At 57.0% G+C, this 26,193-nt stretch overlaps 2 protein-coding genes across 2 annotated transcripts; one reads left to right on the top strand and one right to left on the bottom strand.

The window, feature by feature from the left end:
* Positions 1-107: 107 nt before the first annotated feature.
* On the bottom strand, positions 108-19,690 carry SNRNP200 (small nuclear ribonucleoprotein U5 subunit 200). Its single transcript, XM_085242720.1, has 45 exons — positions 19,530-19,690; positions 18,541-18,704; positions 17,015-17,186; positions 16,709-16,901; positions 16,364-16,419; positions 15,693-15,791; positions 15,252-15,404; positions 14,715-14,814; positions 14,410-14,546; positions 13,439-13,522; positions 13,062-13,235; positions 11,839-11,976; positions 11,529-11,684; positions 11,086-11,256; positions 10,749-10,942; positions 10,260-10,383; positions 9,729-9,878; positions 9,473-9,583; positions 9,001-9,132; positions 8,484-8,672; positions 8,145-8,342; positions 7,694-7,846; positions 7,501-7,581; positions 7,268-7,351; positions 6,753-6,859; positions 6,483-6,601; positions 6,104-6,258; positions 5,732-5,921; positions 5,366-5,539; positions 4,718-4,878; positions 4,230-4,457; positions 3,787-3,978; positions 3,519-3,697; positions 3,185-3,336; positions 2,815-2,923; positions 2,578-2,686; positions 2,215-2,404; positions 1,947-2,111; positions 1,609-1,730; positions 1,370-1,513; positions 1,113-1,289; positions 863-1,023; positions 705-786; positions 505-597; positions 108-414 (listed from the first exon to the last, which is right to left on the bottom strand). Exons 1-45 carry the CDS (start codon positions 19,572-19,574, stop codon positions 271-273), a joined length of 6,411 nt encoding a protein of 2,136 aa, XP_085098846.1. The 5' UTR covers positions 19,575-19,690; the 3' UTR covers positions 108-270.
* Positions 19,691-19,714: 24 nt separating this feature from the next.
* Positions 19,715-26,188, top strand: FAM178B (family with sequence similarity 178 member B). Its single transcript, XM_085242725.1, has 15 exons — positions 19,715-20,325; positions 21,691-21,957; positions 22,053-22,114; positions 23,229-23,333; positions 23,420-23,569; positions 23,637-23,742; positions 23,815-23,884; positions 23,967-24,087; positions 24,598-24,685; positions 24,810-24,986; positions 25,077-25,174; positions 25,533-25,623; positions 25,691-25,780; positions 25,857-25,934; positions 26,006-26,188. The coding sequence occupies exons 1-15, from the start codon at positions 20,050-20,052 to the stop codon at positions 26,144-26,146; spliced, it is 1,920 nt and encodes a 639-aa protein (XP_085098851.1). The 5' UTR covers positions 19,715-20,049; the 3' UTR covers positions 26,147-26,188.
* Positions 26,189-26,193: the final 5 nt, after the last annotated feature.

The raw sequence follows: 26,193 nt of genomic DNA, 5'->3' as shown, positions 1-26,193 counted from the left end.
CTCTAAGAGAGAAAGCAGAGCGGGTCAGGACTGCGTTGTCAGGAGGAAACAACCCCAAATGCTTCTGTGCTTTCACCCCAAAACAAACACGGCAGCGCAAAAGAGGGTTGGGGAAGGCTCAGCATTTATTCCAGGTTCTGCAGACAACTCCATTCTAAAAAAAAAAACACTGTACAACATCCTAAAAAACAGGAAATACACGCAGAGGGAGGTGAGAAGCACTACGGTTTGGTCACGGATCCTCACCGGAGTGGGGCAGCACAGCCCCCACTAATCAGATTCGCTGTCACTCTCAGCCTCCTTCACATCCACGCTGAATTTGTACTCCTGGTCGCAGCCCATGTAGGCGTCGCTCATGAAATACAGCGTGTAGTTGTGCGTCCCCGTGGCCGGGGCCACGAAATCCAGCTTCACCTGGGAGCAGGGAAGGAATGGGGCGTCAGGGCTGTGGTGGGGTCGGGGGGCTCGACGAACCCATCGCAGCCCCACGCAGCCCCTGCTCACCTTGGCCTTCTGCTGCAGCGTCAGCCGCTTGATGGAGATGAGGCTGTTGGACTTGGAGTCGCCGATCACCACCCACCAGCCCTCCTCACGTTTCTGCCAAAGAGGAGACACGCAGCGTTGGGGACGGTGCCCATCTTACGCAAGACGGGCCGTCTCCCCCATCCTGCTGCCCTAAAAGCCCTCCTGGCTCCTGGCCACACCTGGGGGAACAGGGGAGCGATGACGGGGCCGGTGACCTCCTCCTCACGCTCCAGCTGCACCAGCACCACCACGGGGCCTCCGCTGCGTGGAGAGAAGCAAAGTCAGGGTGCCAACGCGGCGCTGCGAGGCCCCACCGTGCTGCCAGCCCCCTCCTCACCTCCGGATGCTTTCCTTCTCCACCACCTCGTAGGACAGCTCGATGTTGGGGTAGCGGTTGCAGAAGCGGGCGACGTCGGCGATCTGTGCATCCGAGAGCTGCAGCAGCGCGTTCCGATCCTCGTCCTCCATCTCCATGATGTCAAACACGCTCTCCACCCCCTGCAACAGCACAGCTCTCAGCCCCTGCCTTTAAGCTGGGGGTCCCTGTGCCTAAATTCTCCAGCATGGAGCCGGGCGTTGGGTTTTACCTTGTCAGTGCAGCGCTTGATGTGCTCAGAGGTGAAGTGAGGCAGCTGCTTGAGGTAGGAATCCTTGGACCACATGGCCTGGGTCACCATCTGTGCCAGCTCCATGGCGGCCAACGCAGGGCTCAGCCAACCATTGCTGGACAGGACGTCCACACACGCCTGGATCAGTCGGATTGCCTGCAGGCGGAGGGCAGGGATGGGTTAGAAAGCAGCACTCGGGGCTGCAGCAGCCTCTCCCCCCGCCCGCCCCGCTGCACCTTGCTGAGGATCTCCTCCGTGTCCGACTGCAGCTCGGCGCTCAGCTGCATGCGTGATAAGTGAGCCTGCAGCAGGAGGTTGGTCTTGACGTGGGGGTCGTTGAATTTGGGGTTGGTCAGCTTGTGGGGGACTTTCTGGGCCAGCTATGGGGAGAAATGAGAGAGCAGTCAGAGCTCGGGCCTCGCGGAGCAGAAAACAAAGGCAGGCTCTGCCCTGCAGCACCGCAGCTCCACCTCACCTGGCGCAGCAAGTTGTCCTCGTGGTGCCGGATGGGGATGTTCTCATACTCAGCAGCGTTGGAGATGATTTCAATCAGGCCTCGCACTTTGGTTTTGGCATTGAGGGACATGCTGAAGAGCTCTGAAGGGCAGAAAGGTAAAAGGGGTTGGGAACAAGCGAGCGGTGTTAAGCTGGGCAACGTAAGGGATGCCTTCAGGCAGAGAACACGCAGCCTCACGCTGAACGTGGAGGGATTTATGCACGCAGTGCTTTCCCTCCTTCACCCACAGCATCCAGAATGAGGACAGAGAGCAGGAGCAGCAGCAAGCACTGCGCTGCCTCCCACGTTTCCCTCACCAATGGTGGTGTAGTTGATGTAATAATAGGCTGCAATCATCCCCAGGTTCAGGGGAGCCACGTCCATCTCGTCCTCAATGCTGATGCACTTGGACTGCTCCAGGTCACTGAGGGTCTGCTCCACCAGTTCCGAGAGGTGGTCGGAGAGATGCCTGTGGGACACACCTGTGGGCACAGCAGCGTGGCTCAGAAATACCCCAGGACGGAGAAAAGCTGTCCTGGTGAAAGCCTCCAGCCCACGGCCACCGGTGCAGACCCCTCTGCTCACCCTGCAGGTTGTAGTAGTTGGGATTCTGCGTCATCCTGCGGTACAGGAACGTCCAAGTGAGGTAATCCACTGCATCCTGCTTGTTTTCAATGGTCTTGGTGACAATCTCGGCGTTGAAGTGGTCGTGCATGCAGTGGTCCAGGTGGGATTCCACTGGCAGGGGCTCGTAAAGGAATTTCTTGAAGAAATCCTACAGCGGAGCAGAGGTAGAAGGGAAGGGGATGAATAAAGCCAGCACCTCCAGCATCCCAGCGCCCTTCCCATGCAGCAGTGAAATCAGATTGCATTGAGCTTCCCAAGGAGAAATCCACACCCCAGATTGGATATTTACAGGCCAGAAATGGTGCCCTGCCCCTCACGTACCTTCTTGGATCCCTGGCACATGATGACACAACGGCCCTCGTCGTCCTGCAGCGGGCGGTTGGCATGGCCCACCATCTGCAGCACATCGTAGATGGGGTAATCCACGTACCTGGGACACAGAGAGGATGGCTTGAACGGAGAGTGGCTCTGTGAAAAGCTCTCCACGCTTCCCCAGGCTTTCAGCCACTGCCTGGACAGAGATGGAGGACTTTGGGTTGGTGGTGTCACACAACTCACGCGTGGATCTTGCCGTTGTAGTACTGTGTGTCCATGATGATCACCAGGTGAGCTGCAATGTTCATACCCCAGCAGAGGCTGCGGGAGGCAACCATCACCTGCACTGCACCTGGAAGGCACGGGGAGAGTGGTCAGCCCAGGGGCAGCACGCATCCTGGGACACAGAGAGATCCAGAGGTTGGACATGCGGGCAGAGAGACTCAATGCACGAAGAGGAGAGATGGTGAAGCTGAAGATCTCTTAGGATTTTAGGACTAGAGAGGCACGGGCGAGCTGTCACTCCCAGCCCAGAAGATCAAAAGCACTGCCAGGTGTGCTGAGGAGGCTCTGCAGGTCCAATAGGGGGTTTTGTCCCCACCCCAGCCCTCACCAGAGCTGAAAAGCTGCTCCACCACACGCCGCTCCATGGCCGTCAGCCCCTCGTGCAGATAGCCCACGCCATTCACCAGCGTCTCCTTCAGCGTGTTGTCATTCAGTTTGTCCAGGTAGGGCACCAGGTCCTTCTCTGCACAGTGCAGGAACCTGCAAGGGACACGTGGTGAGGGGACCGCAGCCAGGCCCACCAGCCCGTCCCCCCCCAGGTGACATCTGAGGCCAAGCAACGCCAGCTCTCCCCCATCACACACGGCCCAGGCGCTCATCCCTGCCTCGCTGCGAGGAGGAAAAGCCAGGCACTGAATCCCACGCGGCCGCAGCACCTTTACCTGTGTCTCTGGACATCTGAGGCGCACGTGGTGAGGATGTTGATGGCCGTGAGCCGCGTCTGCTTGCGGGACGGCACGAAGACGATGATGGGCTTTTTGGGAGAGTGCTTCATGATGGCGTGGTAGACTGGCTTGGCCATGGAGAGCAGGCGGGTCTGCGTGTGGCTGATGTTGAAACCCTGCAGGAAAGAGAAGCGGGCAGTGATGCTGGTTGGAAAAGGGGCAGGAAGGAAAGGGGCAGGAAGGAAAGGACTGCCCAAAACCCCACCTGGATGTGCAGCTCCAAGGGCACGGGGCGGACGTTGGGGTGGAAGTTGAAGGTGGAGGTGGCACTGCAGCCCAGCCAGTGTGCCACGTCCTTGGCGTTGGACAGGGAGGAGCTGAGGGCCACGATGCGGATGGGCCGCTCGATCTGCGAGGAGATGTAGCGCATCCGGGAGCAGATGACCTCCAGCACGGGCTGAGGGTGGGACAGGGCAGGTTGGAGCAGGGAGGGTTGGAGCAGAACCAGGGGGGGGAAGCCCTGGAGAGCCCCATCTACCCCTCCTGAGCTCCTCAGCTTCCCAACGTCCTCCTGTCCAGCCCATCCCACAGCACAGGGGGAGAAGCTGACCGCCCACCCCACAGCCACTCTGCTCCCAGCTCTCAGACCAACGGGATGATGAGCATCGGCACCACCCCACCACGCCGTGCCACCCCCAAAGCCCGTACCCCGTTCTCGCCCCCGATGAGATGCACTTCATCCACAATGAAGAGGTTGACGTTCTGGACGTTCTTGCGTTGTTTCCAGCGCCGGGACAGGATGTCCCATTTCTCAGGGGTGCTGATGATGATGTTCCCTTTGCCCAGCAGCTTCAGGTCAGTGCTGGTCTCCCCCGTCAGCAAAACCACCTTCTTATTCAGACGCTCCTGGAACTTTTCGTACCAGTCCATGAAGACCTGAGGAAAGGCAAGGGGTGCTGTGTCAGTTTCCTGTTCCAATAAATCCTACCAAAGCCCTGGAGATGCACACACACCCCAACAGCAGCAGGCCTGAGGTACGGCGGTGTCTCTTTGCTCCCTCAGGGACATCAGGAAAGCAATTAATCAAAGGACTCAAACCATCCCGAGAGCTGCACCGGCACAGAACGGATGGGGAATGTGAAACAGGGGGAGGACAAAGAAGGAAACTGAAGCCGGAGCAAAGCTCCGGGGTTTACCTGCTCTGCCAGGGCCTCCATGGGGGTGATGTACACACAGCGTCCCTCTGAGTTCTGGAGCAACATCCTGAGGATGGCAAACTCAGCACAAATGGTCTTCCCACTTCCCGTGGGGGCACCCACAAACACGTTGTCGTCGCTGTTATAGACGGTGTTAAACACTGGGGACAGACAGACAAGAAAGAAGGAAGCAACTTACATCACCGCAAAGGTTGAGAGAACACAGCCTGGGCCCGGTTCACACAGGGAGGAGATGCAGAAGAAGCTGTCTAAGAGTTTTAGCCCAGGATCAGAGCACACCCCAGGTGCGAGCTCCCTATTCTGGCCATGCCCAGGAGGATGAATGCAGGCACAGCAGCTCTGGGACGCCCTCAACCCCATCCCTACGAGTAGCACAGATGAAGTTCGGACCACAAGCAGCAAAGGCGCAGCTTCCAGGAGCAAACCTCAGGCTGCCTGATGTGCAAAGGAATACATCAAAGATGCTCTGGGCCATGCAAGATTTAGAGGCATCGAATCTGCGTGGCTAAGGGAGGTTTGGGGAGGTTTGCTACTTGCTGCAAGAATTCCTCACGTCTGAGCCCCAGAGGACAGGAACCAGGACCATGGAGAAGCAGTTTGGAGGAGGCAAGCAGTGCTGGTACCCACCCTGAGTCTGGATAGGGTTGAAGAAAGGGAACTTGTCCTGGTAGAGGCTCTCGAAGGCGCTGTTCCTCAGAGCAGATACGGGCAGTGGCTGCAGGTCCAGCAGCTCTGTGGGAGGGGGGTACTTCTCAGGGAGGATCAGGTGGCGGAAGGAAACGGGCAGCTGGGTCTCACAGGCTGTCAGGCACACAAAGCATCTGTAGCTCAGAGAGCGCTGCCATGGTTTCATTTCCTGAGCTGCTCATCCCAGGGAAACCCAGCCTGGAAGTCATCAGGATGGCAGCAGCCCTTCCATCAGCACAGCCCCAAAATCTGATGCACCCCCCTCCCCACAAGACCCCGGGGGGAGGCAGGCAGGACGGGACGTACAGAGCCAGCGGTCAGACACCACCCGGATGAAGTACTGTGGGGGCAGGGGCTCAAAGACGGGCACGAAGAAAGTGACGAGGTGCTCATCCTGTGCATATTTGGCCTTCAGCAGGAAGTACTCGTGGTGCAGGATCACCTCGCTGTCCACATCCTCCACCAGGATCCAGAAGGCTTCAGACGAGCCATGCACCTGAGTGAGAGGAACCATCACCATCCTGCTGGATGCAGAGCTCCAGGAACTGAACACCAGCCCTGCACAGCAATCCTGTCCCAGAAACACCACCCCAGCCCAGCCTGGTATTCATCAGCCTGGCCGTATTTCACTGCCCCCTCCCCTTATTGAGGGCAGCTCCTCTTGGCTGCACAGCTCACCTTCTCATCCCACTGGAAGTCGGGGGCAATAGTGAGCTCCACTTTCAGGGTAGAGCGGGTAATGGGCTGCAAGTGGACAGAGAGCTCCAGCTTTGGGAACAGATGGACGTATTTGTGGATTGTTTTGCCCATCTTGGGCATCCGGATCAGTTCTCCTGCGAGAGAAAGGCACTGCCATCAGGACAGCAGGGTGAACACCAGCTCTGGGACTTCACCCAGAGCAATATCTGCAACAGAAGCACAGCTGGAAAGGGAGAAGTGCTGCGGGAAAGCCTCAGCCTTCCCCAGGCTGCCCAAGAGCTTACAGCTCTGCCTCTTCAGCCAGGAACAGGCACCCCAACCTCAGCACTCTCAATGCTCACAGCCCACGTCTCGGTACCTATTTCATTGTGGTTCAGGTCATAGAGCCTTTCGAACGGGAAATTCTTCTTCTCAATTTTCTTCACCACTTCCTCAGGCAGCTTCTTGAACTGGCGCAGAGGGCACATTGACTGCCACCTGCAGGGACACCACGGGCTGGGTGAGACAGCACCAAAACACAGCTGCAGCCCTCGCTGGGTTCCCTGCGCTGCCCAAGGCCAGCCCACAGCCAGGCATCCCTGTAAGTCTATGCTAAAGCAGGGAACACCCCGGAGGTGCTGCCACTTACATCCGTTTGTCGATCATCTTGCAGAGGTTGAGGGTCTTATCAGTGAGCTGAGCCCAGCCACGGTTCAGGACGATCTCGAAGATGGCACGCATCAGCCGCCCTGCAGACTGGGGGAGCACTCAGAGCTCAGCTGGGATCCAACGCCTCCCCCTTCCCACCCCCAATCCTCTCCTTTGAGCTCACGTTCTTCACCCCCAAACGCTCACAGGAGGAGCAGTGACTCAACTCCCAGCTTTGGGAGCTTGGCATTTATGGCAGAACAGTCTTGCAGTCTCTAAATTATCTTCTCAGGATTCTGATTAAAAACTCAAGACTCCAAAGATCTCATTTTTCCCCTGATGGGAGCCGGCCCTCCTTAACACTCGCAGCTGTAGTTATTTTCCAAGCCATTTCAAACACCAACTCAATCCCTGGGTTGCAGATTGCCGTCCCTCCCACCAGCAGGGAGACTGAGACACCGATCTGCAGACACCAGGGAGGAGATGCAGAGGTCCTGGCTGTGCCTCCTCACCCACCTGGGTAACGTACACCATGTCTGCCATGAGAGCAAAGCCTTCCAGCTTCAGCTGGGAGATGAAGGCCTGGAGGAGGACGTTGATCTGGGGAAGCAGAACAGAGGGCTCTCAGCTCACTGTGTGAGCAGCAGAAAGCTCTGCAGAGCTGCAGGCCCACGTGGCAGCTCTCGTAGGGATGGCTTCTCTCCCAAGGTGGGCACGGGAGACCCCCAGCAGGGGCAGACGGGCCTCACCTTGGCACTGGGCTCCTCTATGCTTTCCTTCACGGGGATTGGAACTCGCTCCAGCAACTTCTGAAGCTCAAGCTTCTCTTCCTGCGGAAATCCAACGGAGAAGTGATGAAACAGCCCCACACAGGACAAGGATCTGCACCATCCCCTGCAGCATCAGGGCTGCGTCACTCAGGACGGATGCACGGCTCCGTACCTCCCTCACTGTGATGTTTCTGAACTCTGAGGACAGCGAGAAGACCCGAAACAGCTCGATCTCACTCAGGGTGGGTTTCAGGAGCTGGTTGTACGTTTGCATTGTCTCATTGGTGATGTAGTAGTGGCTGGCGATGCGGCCCAGCTCTGTCACCTGCAGCAAAGACAGCAGCCGTAGCGAAGCAGCAGAATGACACCCGACTGCTCACGGCACACAGAGAAGGTACGAAGGCCACAGCTGAGGTAACACCACCAGACGAGCCGTAGGTAATCCCTCAGGCTACAAATCCCCCAAGGAAAGCTGCTTTACCCAACACGCAGCTCCACACCTCGCACCTTCTCCTCAGCACTCCCTGGGATTTGTATTTAATCGCTGAGATTACACCTTTCTCTCAACCAGAGGACACTCTTGCCCAGCTCCGCTTGGCCACAGCCCCTCTTCTCTTCCTCACCTGGAAGTTCCCTGTCTTCTTGTCATACTTCACCAGGTTGTTCTTGTCCAACATGAGGGCTGCAGTGTGAACCAGATCCAAACGGCGCTGGTCCAGCAGCGGATCCCCCTTCAAATCATCGTGGGAAATCCCGTAGAGAGTGGGGGAACGCAGCATCCGGATGTACAGATAGGTATAGCCAAGCCAATTCACTGCATCCTGAGGAACAGCAGCACACCATCAGAGCCCACACACCAACCAAGCAGAGCTGATGTGGCACTGCAAAGCTCCCACCATTCCCAGCAGCTCTGGATGCACAACAAGAAGGGTGAGACGCACACAAAGCAAACTAAAGCTCACCTTTGCGTTCTGGACATTGCCCAGCACAGTTTCTGCGTTCAGCATGTCTGGGAGCTTCGACACCATCTGACTTTCAATGGGGAGCTGCTGGTTGAGCAGGGACAGGTAATACTGCAGCTCGCCGTGGGATGTGATGAGGATCCCCTCACCTTTGGTGTCGTACTGAGGCCTCCCAGCACGCCCCAGCATCTGGGGAATGAGAAAGTGATGTCAGCAGAAATAACAGCTATCAGCGTGGCAAATTCTCCTTGCTGCGTGTCCCGGGGCTTCGCTGCCAGGCTGCTCAGCCTGCTGCTACTTCTAGCTGGCAGGAGGCACAAAAATACCTCAGATGTGCTTGGGCAAAATAATGGGAATCGTTTGTCTTCTCTCCTAGCGATCCCATCCCGCTGTGCCCTGACAGCAGGACAGCAGCTCCCAGCACAGCTGAGGCAGTCTGACAGCACAGAGCAGAGAGCTGCTCTACTAAGGAAGCATGAAAGCAGCCACAGCAGCACAGCTGTTGGCAAAACTTCACCTGCAGGATGTCCAAAGCGCCCAGTTCAGTCCAGCGTCCCTTCTCAGGGCTGTACACCTGCGTGCCCTTGATGATAACAGTGTGGGCAGGGAGGTTCACACCCCAGGCCAGCGTTGCTGTGGACACCAAAACCTGCAGGAGCAAAAATGGGGATCAGTAAAGCCACGTAGGTACCCCTTCCTGAGGTCAAAAGGATCCAAAACGCCGTTCCTGACGGGCACAAAACGGACAAGGGTTGCAAACAGTGACTGCCTTAACAGCTCAGAAGAGGAAGGGGGGATAAACAGCAAGATTTGGGATCTTCACCCAGATTGACCAGCTCACTGCACGACCCTGGGAAGATCCTTTGTCTTCCAGGTGTAATGCAGACACTCAAAAAAGGTGACAGTGGGTGGGAAGTCTCACCCCACGCTGAATGAGGCGATCCAAACGTTTCTTGTGTGAAACCTTCCCCCTGGGAAGCACAGCTCACCTGGATGTGTTTGTCAGCAAACAGATCCTCCACCAAGGTCCGGTCCACTCGTGTCATCCCAGCATGGTGAATGGCAAAGCCATAAGGCAGGAGGTCCTTCAGCTCCAGGTTCTGCAGCACAAACACAACCAGCTCAAGGCTTTCAGCCCGGGGAGAAGAGGAGCCACCAAAGGCAGCGCAGATCCTAAAGGAGGGCTGCAGACCTGCACTGTGAGCAGCAGCACTGTTATTCCTACACCCCCAGCTGTGTGATTACCTTGCACTGCTCAGCTTCTGTCCTCAGCACCTCGGTGGAGGCTGAGCCCTCTCTCAGGAAGAGGCCCAGGGTGTCTTTCTCCAGACACATGTCCCTGATGGCCCGTGCTGTCTTGCCAGTCTCCTTCCTGGAGTGAACGAACACCAGCACCTGTCAAACAAGGCGGTACTGTTGTCAAGGGGGAAAACACCACGGCTGTAGCTGGTAAAGGCTCCCAACCCAACCTGCTCCTCAAGCTTTGGGTGGGAAGGTTTAAATGAAACCCCTGATAGCAATCCATGCTGTGCAGCTAAAACAGAACCAAGAGTTCATGAACTAACAGGGCAGCACCGCAAAAATCCCCTCCTCTTAGAGATGGGCAGCTCACGCATCCATCAGACAGGGAGGACAAAGAGCAGAAGTTTGTGTTCCTCCCTCAGCTGTCACCAAGTACGTAAATCCACCTCTTCCCTGCAGCAACCACAACTTAAAAGCCTCACCAGCAACAAAACAGAACAAGGAGGGTGTGACAACAAGACAGAAGTACCAGACCTGGTTCTTCCCAGCGTGCTCCATAATCTTCTCATAAACGATCTCATTCATTATCTGGAAGCGTTTGATTGCTTTCTTCTCTGTGATACCCACGTAGGTCTGCTCCAGGGGCACCGGGCGGAAGCTGTAAGGAAAACAAGAGCACCAGTGAGCAGAAAGGAGGGATGCTGACACGAAGGGCCGGAGGCAGTTTGTCAGCCACACCACTTCCTCTAAACGCAGCCTGGATTTCGTGTTACTAAGCTCAGTGCACTTCCCCTGCGCCTCACTCACTGAGAAACGTCGTGGCTCCAGTTTAAATACCAAGGCAAGGGACAGTATCACCTATTCCTGCTAAGCAAAACACGGGGAGCAAAAATGGTGTTGCACCAACGACTGGAATCTCACGTGCTTCCACCAAACAGGACCACAAAAACCTGCCTCCTCAGCAGGCCACCCATTCCCCTGTGACAGACCCAGAACCAGAGCAAAGACCTCCCCCAGCTTTACCTGTTATCGAAATAGAACAAGCCCTTGGCAGGGTCCACTCGGAGGAATGTCGCCACGTCCTCGTAGTTGGGGAGGGTGGCACTCAAGCCAACAAGCCTGACATCCTCCTGGGTCATCTCGATGTTACGGATGGCTCTGGCAACCAGAGATTCCAGCACAGGCCCTCTGTCGTCGTGCAGGAGATGTATTTCATCCTAAAGAGGAGCAACGAGAGGAGTTTCACCCCACCTTAGTCCTCCTTTCCCAGCAGCCCTCCTTGCTCAAAGACCAATTCTCTCTCCACCTTCGGCAGCTAAAGGTGCACCTGGCTGCGGTGCTGTGCCCCTGTGCTGCTCACCAGGATGACCAGCCGCACCAGCTGGGTGTACGTGCGCTCCCCCCCCTTGCGAGTGATGATGTCCCACTTCTCCGGGGTGCAGACGATGATCTGGGTGGCACTGATTTCCTCCTTGCACAGCTGGTGATCCCCTGTCAGCTCTGCCACGTTGATGCCATAGGTTGCCAGGCGCTGGAAGGAAGCCCTCAGGTCAGGCTGGATAAAGATGCATCCCCCAGGACAACACGAATTCCACAGCCCACACTGACAGCTACCACCTACATCAACACCCTCACAGCCCACGGAACCCAGAACACAGAGGTCAAAGGCACGATCCAAACTGATTCTCTCCCAGCAAGCTCCTGCCAGAGATAACACCCTCCTGCAACCACAACCGCTGCAACAACAAAGCTCGTCTTCCCCACCCTGCAGCTCCAGCAGGGCAGCCCCAATCCTCTGCTCACCTTTCCAAAGCTGCCCACCATCTCCTGCACCAAAGACCTCATGGGTGCAATGTAGATAATCTTGAACTCGTCCACGTTGATGGTCCCATCCATGTTGATGTGCTTCCCTATTTCTCTCAGCATGCACATCAGTGCCACGTTTGTCTTCCCGGCGCCCTACGATGCGAGCAGAACCAGCCCCATCAGACTCACCGACACCTCTCCAGGTTGGAGGCATTCCTACAGCACCCTGCTTCAGAAGATCACCCTTGCAGAGGGTGACAAACAGCGCTCCTCCCATCGCAGGGGACCCCAGCACCGGGATGCTCACCGTGGGAGCACACAGCAGCAGATTCTCGTCCGACTCCAACGCAGCGCGGTAGAGTTTGCTCTGGATACGGTTCAGCGTTTTAAATCCTTCAAATCCAGCCTGGGCATATTTGGGCAGTTTTTCCACTGAAACTAATTGCTGAAAAGGGAAAAAAACGTCCAACTCAATGCCTCTGTTTCATTATCCCCCCCCAGGCTGCAGGGAGTATGTGAGACCTCAGCAGGATCACGTTGCCACCAGATGGCCAAAGGAGACAAAGCCCCACGCCCAGAGATCCTGGTACATGTTAGGGAGAGATCAAACGAGGCTGATCACCATCACACCATCAAAAAAAAAGCCAACCTCCGCTGTGTTCTCACGATGGAACAGATCGACCCACATTTCCACTGCCCAGCACTGATCAAAAGAGGCAATTTGTCACAGCCTCATCTCTGGCTCAGCTGCCTCACACAGCACAGCAGCAGTGAGGAGTGAGCAACAGCAGAGCTGAGGCAGCTAAATGGGGCAGGGGAGCCCTGAGGCAGATGCTCCAGCAGAGGATACACTCTCCATGACTAGGAATTGCTTCCAGCCACGTGCAGTTTCTCCAAGAAGCTGGACTCAGCCTGCTGAGTGTCAGAATCACAGAACGGCCAGGGTTGGAAGGGACCTCAAGGATCACGAAGCTCCAACCCCCTGCCACACGCAGGGCCACCAACCTCCACATCTCACAGCAGCCCAGGCTGCCCAGGGCCCCATCCAACCTGGCCTTGAACACCTCCAGGGATGGACGGGGATCCACAGCCTCTCTGGGCAGCTGTTCCAGCACCTCACCACTCTCATAGCAAACAACTTCCCCCTGACATCCAACCTCAATTTCCCCTTCCTCAACTTCAAACCATTTCCCTTGTCCTGCTGTTTCTCCCCTTTCCAAGAGTTGATTCCCCTCCTGTCTGTGGGCTCCCTTTAGGTCCTGCAGGCTGCAATGAGGTCACCCCGCAGCCCCCTGCTCATCTTTGTGGCTCCTCTGGACCCTCTCCAACAGCTCCCTGTCTTTCTTGTGCTGGGGGCTTCAGCCCTGGACGCAGTGCTGCAGATGGGGCCTCACAAAGCAGAGCAGAGGGGGACGATCACCTCCCTGTCCCTGCTGCCACCCCTCTGCTGATGAAAGGAAACATCCGACACGTTCAGAGCAGCCCAACAAAGCCTGTGCCTAAGGAACAGCAGCACAGCAGGTCACCTACCTCCTCAGAGCCAAAAGGCTTTGGTTTCAGGGCAGGCACGTGCACCTCCTCGTAGCCCTTGCGCTGCCTTCGGAAGGAGCCATCGGGCAGCTGGCATCGTTTGTTGGCCATGAAATGACTGCCCTGAGCAAACACCAGGTCCTCCAAATCCAGCACCTGTCGGGGAGCCAACGCCTGCAAACAGCACAGGGAGAGTGAGAGGAAGAAAAAGGCAACGCTCTCCTGGCACTTTGATGCTGGGACTGAAGGGAAAGGAGCCGGATCCAACTGCTGGGTGCCTCTTTAACACATCAGGGGCTTATCTGCTTACCTTCCTGCTCCTGCCCCTCCAAAAAGCCCTTTTACACTTGGGAACAGGCAGCTTTGAAGAGCCTTACCTCTCCTCCTTGGTCCAGATCCATGGTTTCCAAGTCAGTGTCCATCCTGGACTGCCGAACGCGTTCCCGGCGAGAGCGCTCCTCCTGCACCAGGACACAAAGCACTCAGCCCTGCACAAAGCTGTGTCAGTGTAGGAGCTGCTCAGCCTCTTCCACAGCCTGCCTGGTTCTCCTGCCAGCCTGACACAGCCACAGCCACACGCAGCCATTCCCTCAAGCACAGGCATTCGTGCAACCAGAGCCAGTCATTACTGGCAGAACTCAGAGCCCCCAGGGCCAGGACAGGAGATTGCCTTCCAGGAGAGAACAGGAAAAGAAGGAAGGAGCAAAAAAACAAACCCAGCAAGAGCCCAGCCCATAATATGCCACCAACACTCCTCAAACATGGAGACACAAAACTGGCCCTTCACATCACTGCCACCAATGCTGGGGTGTTCTTTTGGTTTGTTTCCTAAGGTAACACCAAAGCAGCACTGTGATCTTACTGCTAGATAAGAAACAAAACCCCAAATCATTCCTGGAGCTGCAGTTCTCCAAAGGCCAAGCAGAGCCAATGCAGCACACTACTAAGACTATGGAGCACTGCTGGGCTCTGCTCCTTGGCCTTGAGGTCACATCCAGGCCTCGGTAACTGGGAGTTGAGCAGGGGTTACCAGTGTGCTTTACAAGCTGAGGAAGCTCAGAGGTCAAACAATGTTGTTACAACACAGCTCACTCTAATTTAAACCCTGAAATTTGCCCACGTCGGCATTTTTCAGGGAAAAGCAGACATTCAGACAGCTTAAAAACACCGGATGATAAACACAGTGCCCTCTCAGCTGAGTTCCAGTGGTCAGCTCAGCAGCATTTCCCATGTTTTCAAGATCCCCGCTGAGTCAGCAGCTTCCTCACCCACCAACAGCACACGTGGCTGAACGACGACAGCTCTGACAGCAGAAAGGACCCTGTGGTTTCTCCCCCTCCTGCCTTACCCGGATGAGATCCTCCTTCTCTGTCTCATGCAGTTGGTACAAGAACTTGGACAGCTCAGGATCTGCTTCCATCTTCCCCATTATCCTTTCTTTTTCGGCTTCGCTTTGGGCGCTGGCCAGCAAAGTGCAGTACAGGACTGATGAAAGAGAGTTAAGAGATGGCAGGAGGCCATGAGAACCAAAAGAAGGAGGCAAACATCAAGCACCCACGCTTCACAGGGAAGAACTGATGGCAGTAAAAGAAGCCTCAGGGAACCCCAGAGCCGTGTGAGAACAGAGGCAAAGTTAGAGGGAACGCCACTCACTCATCATCCGGTGCTGCCGCAGCACTTTGATGAAGTCGAAGGTGTTGAAGCCCAGGAGCAGAACAAGCTGGTTTTCACACTCCCGGTCATCACTTGCAGTCTGGGATGATGAGACATGAGAAACAAGCAGTTATTTCTGCACAACGACCCCTGCTTTGCTCAGGCCAACTGAAACAAGAACTGACGTAACCAACAACAGCTCCGGGTGGGAATAAGGGCCTGAGCTGGGCTGCAGACACAAACCCCATCCTCTGTGATTCCCCTTCCTCCCCAGCGCCAACATTTGTAGGGAAACACAACTGGCTTGCACTGATCTCCCAACAAAAAACCATCACCTTCCCTTGGAAGAGCGTTTCTCTGTGTATGGAGACCACCTCTGAGCTCTGCTTCCCTGCCTGCCTCGCTGGCACACATAGGACACCAACAGCCTCATTCAGTCACACAACTTGAAAGAACACAGAGGTGTCAAGGCGACATCCTCCCTCCCAGCAGCTGTTCTGATGCTGCTGCAGCCCTGCACGTTGCCTGGCTGCTCACCTTCAGGATCTCCAGCACTTCATCTGCCTTCTTCTGGGAAACGATGGCATCATCATAGAAGCGGCTCAGCTGTCGCTGGAGCCAAAAGGCGTCGATGTCTCGGGGATGCAGATCCTTCTTCTTTGAGCTCATCAATTCACCCGATGCCACAAGCTTGAAAAAACAAAAAAAAAACAACAAAACGACTCATAATAATGTCACCTTCTTCTATTAAAAGCGGACACGTGGCATTCGTGCTGCAAAATGAGCACCTCAGGGCCACCTCTGCCCACAGACAGGAAGAGGGAACCAGCAAATGTGACGCATCCCAAACCCTCCCGTGGGACTTTGGGCCTCCACAGCTGCTTTCCACCCCTGACCGAGCTCAGCTCCGTCCACAAACCAAAAGGATCCCTGGCCCTCCTCCACACGACCCCAAATCACGTTTCACATCCTCCTCACGTTGGCTGAGAGGGTGCAGCGCACGACAGCTTCGTCTCCTTCCATGTCATCATCAGAGGCCTCGTCACGCACCTCGCCGTAGATGTCCTCATCACCTTCCTGTGGGAACACGATTTCCAGTAAGTGACTTTGGCACACATCAAAGAGAAGCTTCTCCTTGGCACAAATGAACCATCTGGCAGCTCGTGCCTGAAGGGAAACAATTTAGCTCGTGCTTTTAACATCAATGTATTCCTTTAGTTCTGATAAAGCACCACGTGGTCAAATTATTTTTACTCCATGGATCACAGAGTGACTCCAAGAGGTTCACGTGGGTCTCTCTTATTCTCTCAGCCTCTCACAGAAACCATCCCACTCCTATGAGATACTTTCAAATGATGCATTTCAATCCATCCTTCCTCCTGTCAGGTTTGCCCCAAGAGATCTAAATACCACCATCTGTTTTCCATCGTCCTGACTCACGATAAGCCTCGGATTAGCAAGATAATCAACAAATCCTCCCAAGCCAGGAAAGCAGCATCTGAAATAATCCCTCCTCTCCTTTCCGGCAGAGATATCCCAACCCGAGCCAGTGCCCACTTCCCAGTGTGAGTAAAACACATCAAATCGGTGGCCGCCAAGCAGTTGAAAATGAGGAGACACCTCAGACGGAGCTGCAGTGCCTTTCTTACCTCCTCATCAGACTCAAACTGCACGTTCACGCCGTACGTCTCATCGATGTTGTCATCTGCGAGGGAGAGCGGAACTAATTAACCAGAAAACCTGCAGCCCATATGCAGGGTTCACAGATCCCCCGCCTCCGCACGTCCAAGAGATGAAAAGAACGTCATTTGGAGGCTTGAAAACCATCCAAACGTTTCCCAGCTCCTCTGTGTGAAAGCACGATTCCTGGAAGCAGGCTGGAGAAGGCACCAGCTGCTGCTACGTGGCTTTCTGCCCACCCCTCTCCCAAAACTGCAGCTTGTGACAACATGTGCCCGCAGCCACGTTCTGAATTCCCTTCTCTCCGCCCATACCCATGTTCTGAATTTCCTTGTCACCACCGTAATCCGTGATCTTCTTGCCCAGGTTCACCAGCACGTGGTAACGGGTGTCGTCGGTCTGGCCCAGCAGCAGATCGATCTCCTTACGCCTCTCCTTATCGCGCAGCTTCTCGTTCTTCAGCACTGCCAGCACCTCATCAGCAGCTCCACACAGAATGTCTCGTGGCTGGGGAGCAAAGAGCAGCAGGAGGTTCACCACGGGGGCAGAGGTTGTGCCACAGAGCAGCTCTCCCCATCGTGACGTGGATGTGCCACCACCGCGCGTGTCCACATCCTCACCTGGTCCCCGAGGGCAGCCTGGATGAAGCTCAGCAACACCTCGTAGGTCTCCCGGGTCTCCTTGGTTTTGGGTTTGTAGATGATCCCCACCATCTCGTCGATGCCCTCAGACAGCAGGGTGTAACCCTTCATCTTGTTGATGTCGTGCCTGTCCTCATCGCGCTTCCTTCTCCTGCAAAGAGGGAGCACCCATGGCAGCTCCAAAGCAGGGAATTCTGCAGCCAGTGCTGCTGGAGGACAAAGCGTGGGCCTTCTGTTTGCCCACCCCGCTGCCACAAGGAGCACAGCCCCAAAACCTACAGCTTTACAAGATACCCTAGAAGTGTTTCCACACCTCAGAGCCCAGCCCCTTCCCACAGGGAGGCACCACTCCGCCCAGCTTTGCTCCCCCAGCTTTACATCCCGTGGGACTGCAGGAGCCGTGGATGTGCTCCCACGGGGCTTTCAATGGAAAAAAGAAAAAAAGGAAACTACTACTCTCTTTTTCTCCTTTTTAAAATCTTTTTCATTTCATTTTTAGATTCCTGACGTGAAGCGCTGAACTTCAAATGAATATTCAAATGAACGCTCACTCTGTATATTCTAAGCTGGTAATTTTTAGCCTTTGCTCACACCACCAAAGCAATTTCACTACACAGCACCCTAAGTAGCACTCTACTACATCTACCAAATTAAAGCACACGGAAGAAGCTGCATCTCAAGGACTGCACTCAGCTTTGGGCCTTTCGCTGCATGAAAGGTGCAATGCACTGAGGTGCTGGAGCACAACCAGAGAAAGGCAATGAAGCTGCAGAGAGTCTGAAGCAGGTTTACAGTGAGCAGCTGAGGGAACTGAGGTTATTTAGCCTGGAAAAAAGGAGAATCTCTACATCTGCCTCAAAGGAGGATGTAGTGAGGTGAGGTTTGGTCTTTTATCCCAAGAATCGAGCAACAGGACAAGAGATTCAGGCCCCAGGTTGTACTGGGGAGGTTTAGGTTGGACATGAGGAAATATTTCTTCACTGAAAGAGCTGTGAAGCATTAGAACAGGATACTCAGGGAAGGAGTTGAGTCTCCACCCCCGGAAAGATTCAAAAGCTGTGTGGATGTGGTGTTTGGGGATGGTCTGAGAGATAGAGGAACAGCTTTAGGGTAAAAGAGGGGAGATTTAGGGTTGATGTCAGGAAGAAACTCTTCAATATGAGAGTGGTGAGGTGCTGAAACAGAGGAGCTGTGGGTGCCACAACCCTGGAGCTGCCCAAGGCAGCCTGAGCGGGATGGGGGCAGCCGGCCCAGGGCAGGAGGTGGGACTGGGGGGGCTTTGAGGACGCTCCCAACTCAACCACGCTTTGATTCCAGGACTCAGTGACACTGCTCAGTGCTGGACATGCCAGTTGGACTCGATAACCTCACAGGTCTTTTCCAACCTCCACGACTCTGGGATCCCACATTGCTCAGAACCAGGGAAGCACCGCACACCCCCCCGGAGCCCTCCCCCACCAACACACCCCTGCAGCAGCACCCCCAGACCCTGAGCTGCCTCTCACTTGGCACGTCGCTCCTCCTGCATCTGCGGCTTGGTGCGTTGTGCCTTGTCTCCCATACGGGTGCCTTCCAGTTTGCCCACCAGGGACAGCACCTCTCCTGTCGGTTCATCACGCCGCGTCCGGTCAATGAGAGAGCGGTCAGCTTGGAGCACAAGGTTGGAGTTCTGGGGAGGGGAAAAGGGAAGGAAAAGGAGAGGAAAAGGGAAGGAAAAAGGAGGGGAAAAGGGAAGGGAAAAGGAGGGGAAAAGGGAAGGGAAAAGGAGGGGAAAAGGGAAGGGAAAAGGAGGGGAAAAGGGAAGGGAAAAGGAGGGGAAAAGGGAAGGGAAAAGGAGGGGAAAAGGGAAGGGAAAAGGAGGGGAAAAGGAAGGGAAAAGGGAAGGAAAAGGGAAGGGAAAAGGGAAGGGAAAAGGGAAGGGAAAAGGGAAGGGAAAAGGGAAGGGAAAAGGGAAGGGAGAAAAGGGAGGGGAAAAGGGAAGGGAAAAGGGAAGGGAAAAAGGAAGGGAAAAGGAGGGGAAAAGGAGGGGAAAAGGAGGGGAAAAGGGAAGGAAAAGGAGGGGAAAAGGGAAGGAAAAGGAGGGGAAAAGGGAAGGAAAAGGAAGGGAAAAAGAAGAGAGGGAGGGAGGAAAGGGAGTGAGATGGGTCACAACGCGGTGGATGCATCCTTTATGCTCCCCAGCCTTGCTGCACACCCGTTATTTTCCTCCCCTCCTTTCCCCACTGGCACCACAGCGGCTCCGACCGCATTCATTCTGCCCCTCCTCCCACAAGTTCAGCGGGCAGCAACTCCAACCGCGGCGCTGCTTAAACGATCCCGGATTTCAAAGCTCCCGGATTTTAACAGGCCTGGTTTTAATTACCACAGGCCCTAACAGCCTCCATCTATACAAGGACCGCCTTACGGCCCCGCGTTAGCGGCCCCACAGACGGGGAAAGGCCGGCGGAAAGAGGACGACGTCCCGGCCGCGCACAGGGCCGAGGCCCGCACTCACCGCCTTGTACTCGTACTGCAGGCTGCGAGCGGTCACGTCCGCCATGACGCCGCCCGGCTGAAGGCCGCCCCGCCGCCACCGCCGTGCACGGGAACAGGGCCCGGAGAGGGGCTTCCGGCGGAAGCGGAAGAAGTCGGGTCCCTGGAGCACGCGCAACCCGGAAACGGTTCCGCGCAGGGCCTCCCAGCATGCACCGCGGCAACAGCATCCCGTTGACTGCAGCTCTCAGCATGCACAGCGGAGGGGCGGAGACACTCCCTCCGTTCCTCTTCTGATTGGCTAACACCTCAAGGGGGCGTGCCCATCCCTCCTCCCCGACCACTCCCGTTCTCCCCCCTCAGCTGATTGGTCGAACCGCTTCGCGCTCCTCGAGCTGCGATTGGCCGCACGGCGCCGGTCGGCAGTTAAACGGCCAATCCCGCCGGCGGCAGAAGCCCCGCGTCCCGCCCGCTGCCCTTCGCCGCTCTTCCAAGCAAAGCCCGCCTTTTTCCCGCAGCCCCGCCCGCTGAGGGACGCCGCCATGTTGCGGGGAGCCTCGGCGAGGCGGGGACAGCGGTTGGGGCTGCTGCGCTGGTATCAGATCCCGCTGTCCTCGGCTCGCGTGCCCCGCTCGGGGCTCTTTAGCTCTTCCTTCCAGTACAGCCTTTGTTCCTACCAGCAGCTCCGTGTCAGTAAGCACCTGCGGGTGGGCCGCCCCTTCCTCCCGCCGCCCCTCGGCCCGGTGGATCCGTGTCCCCCGGCCTCCCCGCCCCCACCGCAGCCCCACAGCGCCGAGCCAGGTGAGGCCTGTCCTGGGGTGGGCAGCGCTGCTTTCCCCGGTGCCCAGCACCGACCCCTGTCTTGTCCCCACACGGACTCCTACTGATCCCCATTACATCCCCAGAGCCACACAGAGGTCTCTGCTGAGCCCCGTTGCATCCCCAGTGCCCCACAGAGCCCCCCATTGCAACCCCAGAGCCCCATAGAGCCCCCCACCGATCCTCATTATCTCCCAAGAGCCCCGTAGAGCCTCTCACTGAGTCCTATAGTCCCCCTAGAGCCACATAGAACCTCCCACTGATCCCCACATTGTCCCCAGTGCCCCATAGAGCCCCCCACTGATCCCTACGTTATCCCCAGTGCCCTGTAGAGCCACCCACTGTGCCCTGTAGTCTCCCCAGAGCCACGTAGAATCTCCCACTGATCCCCGTGTTGTCCCCAGTGCCTCACAGAGCTCCCCACTGATCCCCATTGCATCCCCAGTGCCCTGTAAAGCCCCCCACTGATTCCCACATTGTCCCCAGAGCCTCATAAAGCCCCCCATTGCAACCCCAGAGCCCCTTAGAGGCCTCCGTTGTGCCCCGTTGTTTCCCCAGAGCCCCATAGAGCCCCTCACTGTGCCCTGTTGTCTCCCCAGTGCCCCATAGAGCTCCCTACTGATCCCCATTGTCTCCCCAGAGCCACATAGAGCCCCCCACTGATCCCCACATTGTCCCCAGTGCCCCACAGAGCTCCCTACTGATCCCTGTTGCATCCCCAGTGCCCCATAGAGCCCTCCATTGCAACCCCAGTGCCCCATAGAGCCCCCCACTGATCCGCATTGCATCTCCAGTGCCCTATAGAGCCCCCTGCTGATTCCTGCCTTGCCCCAGTGCCCCATAGAGCTCCCCACTGAGCCCCAGAGCCCCATAGAGGCCCCCACTATGCCCTGTTGTCTTCTCAGTGCCCCATAGAGCCCTCCGCTGATCCCCATTGTCTCCCCAGTGCCCTATAAAGCTCCACACTGACCCCTATGCCATCCCTGGTGCCCCACACTGGTCTCCCATTGTCTACAATGCTTCACAGAGATCCACAGTTACTCCTATGTCCTCTGCTGACCTCCAGCTTGTCTCTGGTGCCTCGCACTGACCACTGTGTCATCCATGGCGCCCCATGCAGACTCCTGCTTTGTTCTCAATGCTCCATAGAGCCCATTTCAGACCCCCATGTCATCCCTGGTGCCCTGCACTGACCCCCACGTTGTCCCAAGTGCTCTACAGAGCCCTACAATGACACTGCGTCATCCCCAGTGCCTCACACTGACCTCTCTGTCATCCTCGCTGCCCCACACTGACTCCTACATTGTATTTGGTGCCCCACAGAACCCCACGCTGACCCCTGTGCTCTCCCCACAGCCTCCCAGTGCCCCATGCAGCCCCGCAGCACTCGCCAGGGGCCAAGCAGGGCACGACGGCCTCGTGCCAGTCCGCGGCGTTCAGCCCAGCAGGGCTCAGCCATGCGCTCCCCACGCAGTGCAGTGAGGCTCAGCAGTGCCACTGAGAGCAGGACGGTGCCACAGCGAGCGGAGGACTTGGCAACAACATCCTCCAGTGACAGCGAGGAGGAGCTGATCCCTCTGAAGGAGCTGCTGGCGTGCAGCGGGCGCTCAAGCCCTGCTGAGCACAGTGAGGTCAGTGCCAGGGTGTCAGTAGTGCTTGGGGACATTGCAAGTGGCTGGGGACACTCAGTCCAGTTCTGAGTGCCAAGGTCTTGCTTGGTTCCCAGGTTGCATGCCCGCAGCCAGACCCGCTTGCCAACAGCCTGGATGCGCTGCTGCTGGAGAAAAGGTGAGGCTGGCATCCCTGGCACCCCAAAAAGAAGCTGGGGGCTGCTCTTTCCTATCCCAATGGGGGTGGATGGGGAACTTCCATGATGATAGGAAACCGAATGGGGATGGAGAACCTTTATGGGGGCAGGAAACCCCAGTAGTGTTTGGAAACCCAATGGGGAGTAGATGGAGAAGCCTTATGGAGATGGGGAACCCCAGTAGTAATAGGAAACCCAATGGGGATGGATGGGGAACCCTTATGGGGATGGAGAACCCCCATAGTGTTTGGAAGCCCAATGGGGATGGATGGGAAACCCCCACAGTGATAGGAAATCCAATGGGTGAGGGATGGAGAACCTTTACAGGGATTGGGGAACCCCAAAGTGTTTAGAAACCCAATGGGTGAGGGTTGGGAGCCCTACAGAGATGGGGAACCCTCATAGTGATAGGAAACCCAATGGGGATGGATGGGGAACCCTTATGGGGATGGAGAACCCCCATAGTGTTTGGAAGCCCAATGGGGATGGATGGGAAACCCCCACAGTAATAGGAAACCCAATGGGTGAGGGATGGAGAACCCTTATAGGGGCGGGGAACCCCAGTAGTAATAGGAAACCCAATGGGGGGGGATGGGAGCCCTATAGAGATGGGGAACCCCCATAGTGTTTGGGAACCCAATGGGTGAGGGACCCTTATGGAGATGGTGGACCCCAGTAGTAATAGGAAACCCAGTGGGGATGGATGGGAAACTCCCACAGTAATAGGAAACCCAATGGGTGAGGGATGGAGAACCCTTATAGGGCGGGGAACCCCAAATATTGTTTGGAAACCCAATGGGTGAGGGATGGAGAACCCTTATGGAGATGGTGGACCCCAGTAGTTATAGGAAACACAATGGGGATGGATGGGAAACTCCCACAGTAATAGGAAACCCAATGGGTGAGGGATGGAGAACCCTTATAGGGGCGGGGAACCCCAAATATTGTTTGGAAACCCAATGGGTGAGGGATGGAGAACCATTATAGGGCGGGTAACCCCATATATTGTTTGGAAACCCAATGGGTGAGGGATGGAGAACCCTTATGGGGATGGGGAACCCCAAAGATGCCCAACCGTCATCACTGCTGTGCCAGGGAGCAGTGCGTGGCCAATGCAGGAGGGGGCAGCCCGGTGCAGGCAGGTGTGGACAGCCCCCAGGAGTCATCAGATGAGGACACGCAGCTCCTCGAGGAGCAGAGGTACCACGGCAGTGGGTGGGCGCTCTGCCTGCTGTCCCCCCTCTGCCCTCCACGTCACCTTGGTGGCTTTTCCCCCCCTCCTGCAGGGCCTTCCTGTCACGCTTCAACGTGAAGCTGCTCGCCTTCCCCACCACACACCCCGGGGAGCCCATCTTCCACGCCTGCCCGCTCCCACCGCCCACCCTGGACACCTGTGGGCTGCATCCTCGCAGCGTCCTGGAGCAGAATTTCCTCTGGTGAGGAGCAGGGACAGGGACAAGGGGACACTGCAGAGCCCTGCTGACCCTCTGTCTCTTTCCACAGCGCCTCGCCTGCTGCCCAGCTGGCTTTTGTTCGCGATGGCTACCTGAACCTGCTCTACCAAACCACGTCTGCCTGCCCGCTGCCCATCCTACGCTGGCTTTTCCAGGTGAGCCACCGTGTCACGAAGGTCCCCATCTCTGTGCAGTGCCATCTCAGTCACCCCTTGTTTCCTTGGCAGCTGACGAGCACGTGGCCAGACAGGACCAACGCGTTCCGGACGCTGTGGGAGATGTGGATGAGAAGTGATGGTGAGTGTGGGGTCCCTGCACACCCCGTGGACACGGCTGCCGCCCGCTGGCACCGTTGTCACCTCTGTCCCCATGCCCACAGATGAGCCCTGGTGCCCCACACTGCAGGACATTGGCCAGGCCTTTGCCTACATGGGTGCTGACCTGGAGGCCCTGCGCTGCCGGCGGCTGCTGCCCCCCGAGCTGTGCCCCATGGACACGAGGTGAGCCCTGAAGGACCCACAGGGATCATTAGGTGGAATAATTAGCAGCATTAGAGTGTTGTTAGTCTCACCCAGTGCTGATGTATAGGAAACTCAATCGGATGAGCTTCGATTAGTGTGTTTTTAAAGGTACTTTTATGGGTGAAGTGTAATACTTTGTACTCGCTTAATTCAGTTCCGTTCTTATCTGCTTTCTGTGACTGCTGGAACCTGATTTAAATCTCCTATTCAGAGCAGTGTAATTTTTAAGTGACGCTGACATCTTTCCTGCAAGCCTCCAGGTAGGCGTGACCTTAAACGTTTGTAATCATTATTTTGACTTAAAGATGCTGAGCTCCAGCTGGAATGTGAGTGATACCAACGTCAGTCTCACCCATTCTGTGTCTGTGACAGCCGAGTACGCGTTGTAAAATAGGTGGAATTCTGTCTGGGTTTGGGAGCTGATTGAGACTGCCTTGGTGGGGAGGACGTAATGCTCAGCCTTTCAGCAGACCCTTCTGCTCCTGCCAGGCTGGATCCGACGTCCTCTCTGGAACAGGGAAACCTCAGTGCCGTCAACACGCTGGCCCTGGTGACACAGCTGGGGGACGTCTGCAAGGTGTGAGATCTCTGCTGCTAATTGAGCAGGCGGCTAACTGTTGGGGAGGGGGGGGTGGCACCGTCCTGTCCCTGCCCTGCTGGGGGTGGCAGAGCGTTCCTGGTGACACGTTGGCTCCCCGCAGCTGCTGACAGTGTGCGTGGTCGCCTGCCCGTGCCGCTACCCCGACCGTGCCCGCCGGGAGCTGGTGACACTGCTCTGCTTCCTCAGCCTCGACCGCGAGCTGCGCTGCCAACCCCTGCCCGACCTGTGGCACCTCCTGCACTGCCTGCTGGAGGGCATCGTGGCCTGGAAGGAGCAGGTGTGGGCCGAACCGTTGCCACCCGCTGCTCGGTGCCAGCCCGGTGCCACCCCGGTGTCACCCCGGTGCCACCCCTCTCTGTCCCCACAGCTGCCCGCGCTCTGCCTGTCGCTCTGCCAGCTCTCCCAGCACCACCACAGCCTGCTTGCAGTCGCACGGCTGCTGCCAGATATCACCACCAGGGAGAGGTACGTCGCCTCCCGGGCGCTGCGGGGCTGCCCTGCCTGCCGTGCTGCCCTGCCTGCCGTGCTGCCCTGCCTGCCGTGCTGCCCTGCCTGCCGTGCTGCCCTGCCTGCCGTGCTGCCCTGCCTGCCGTGCCCTGCAGCGACGGGGAGCTGGCACAGCCCCCAGGCTTGGTGCCAGGGCTGGGATGCGTCTTGCTCTAATTCCTTTATTCCAGCTGGCTGCGCGGGCACAAAGCGGGCACGGAGCGGCTGCTGGTGGCACGGTGCTCGCCACGGCCACCTGGAGGGCACCACAATCCTGCTGGTGACACCGGGCCGGCAGTGACACGCTTTGCAGCCTAACTCTCTTTTCTCCTCCAAGGGAGCTCCGCAGGCGCCTGAGCCTTTGTGCCATGGCCCAGCTGCTGGGGAAGGCACCGTGCACCATGCTGGCCCTTAGGGCGCGGGAAGAGGTGGGTGCAGCCCCCCAGGTGCCCCCCATGCTGTCCCTGCTTGTCCTCTGACCCCGCATTCCCACAGCTGCCAGCACTGGAGCAGCTCCTGGCACAATCCTGGCCGGACAACCTGCAGCTCCCCACTCACCCCAATGCAACGGACCTCGAGCAGGAGGTGGGTGCTGCCACATTCCCTGGGTGACACCCCCAGAGGTGCCACCACCCCGTTGGTCACCCCCTTGTCCCCACAGACCTGCTACCTGAGCCGCAGCCTCCTCTACCTCGCCGACATCGTGGTGGGCACGGAGCGGCCGCGGGACGAACAGCGGGTGGGTGCCAACCCCCGGGGGATGCTGGGGGGTCCCCACAACCCTTTACCCCGTCCCCTTTTTCCCCGCAGGGACATCTACAGAAGCTCTGCACCCAGCTGGAGCAGTACTTTGGGTCGGGGCTGCGTGAGGACATGGGGCAGTTCTACCGCTCCCAGCTGAAGAACCTGGCCATGGTGCTCTACGTCAAGTGGCACGAGCTGCTGGAGTAAGGGGTGCACCCTGGGGTCACCCAATAAACAGCCCCACATCACCCCAC

Source organism: Meleagris gallopavo, chromosome 24 (genome assembly GCF_905368555.1).
Source record: "Meleagris gallopavo chromosome 24, MGAL_WU_HG_1.1, whole genome shotgun sequence".
NCBI lineage: Eukaryota > Metazoa > Chordata > Aves > Galliformes > Phasianidae > Meleagris > Meleagris gallopavo.
The sequence above is the reverse complement of the archived record's forward strand: the minus strand, read 5'-3'. Positions and strand labels throughout refer to the sequence as shown.

Coding starts and splice junctions, on each gene's coding strand:
- SNRNP200 (XM_085242720.1), bottom strand. CDS start 19,574: ATGGCGGACGTGACCGCTCGCAGCCTGCAGTACGAGTACAAGGCG. Junction 18,705..19,529: donor TGCAGTACGAGTACAAGGCG/GTGAGTGCGGGC, acceptor TCCCCTCCCCAG/AACTCCAACCTTGTGCTCCA. Junction 1,290..1,369: donor CGGAGGAGATCCTCAGCAAG/GTGCAGCGGGGC, acceptor CTCCGCCTGCAG/GCAATCCGACTGATCCAGGC.
- FAM178B (XM_085242725.1), top strand. CDS start 20,050: ATGTTGCGGGGAGCCTCGGCGAGGCGGGGACAGCGGTTGGGGCTGCTG. Junction 23,570..23,636: donor CTGGAGCAGAATTTCCTCTG/GTGAGGAGCAGG, acceptor CTCTTTCCACAG/CGCCTCGCCTGCTGCCCAGC. Junction 24,686..24,809: donor AGCTGGGGGACGTCTGCAAG/GTGTGAGATCTC, acceptor GGCTCCCCGCAG/CTGCTGACAGTGTGCGTGGT.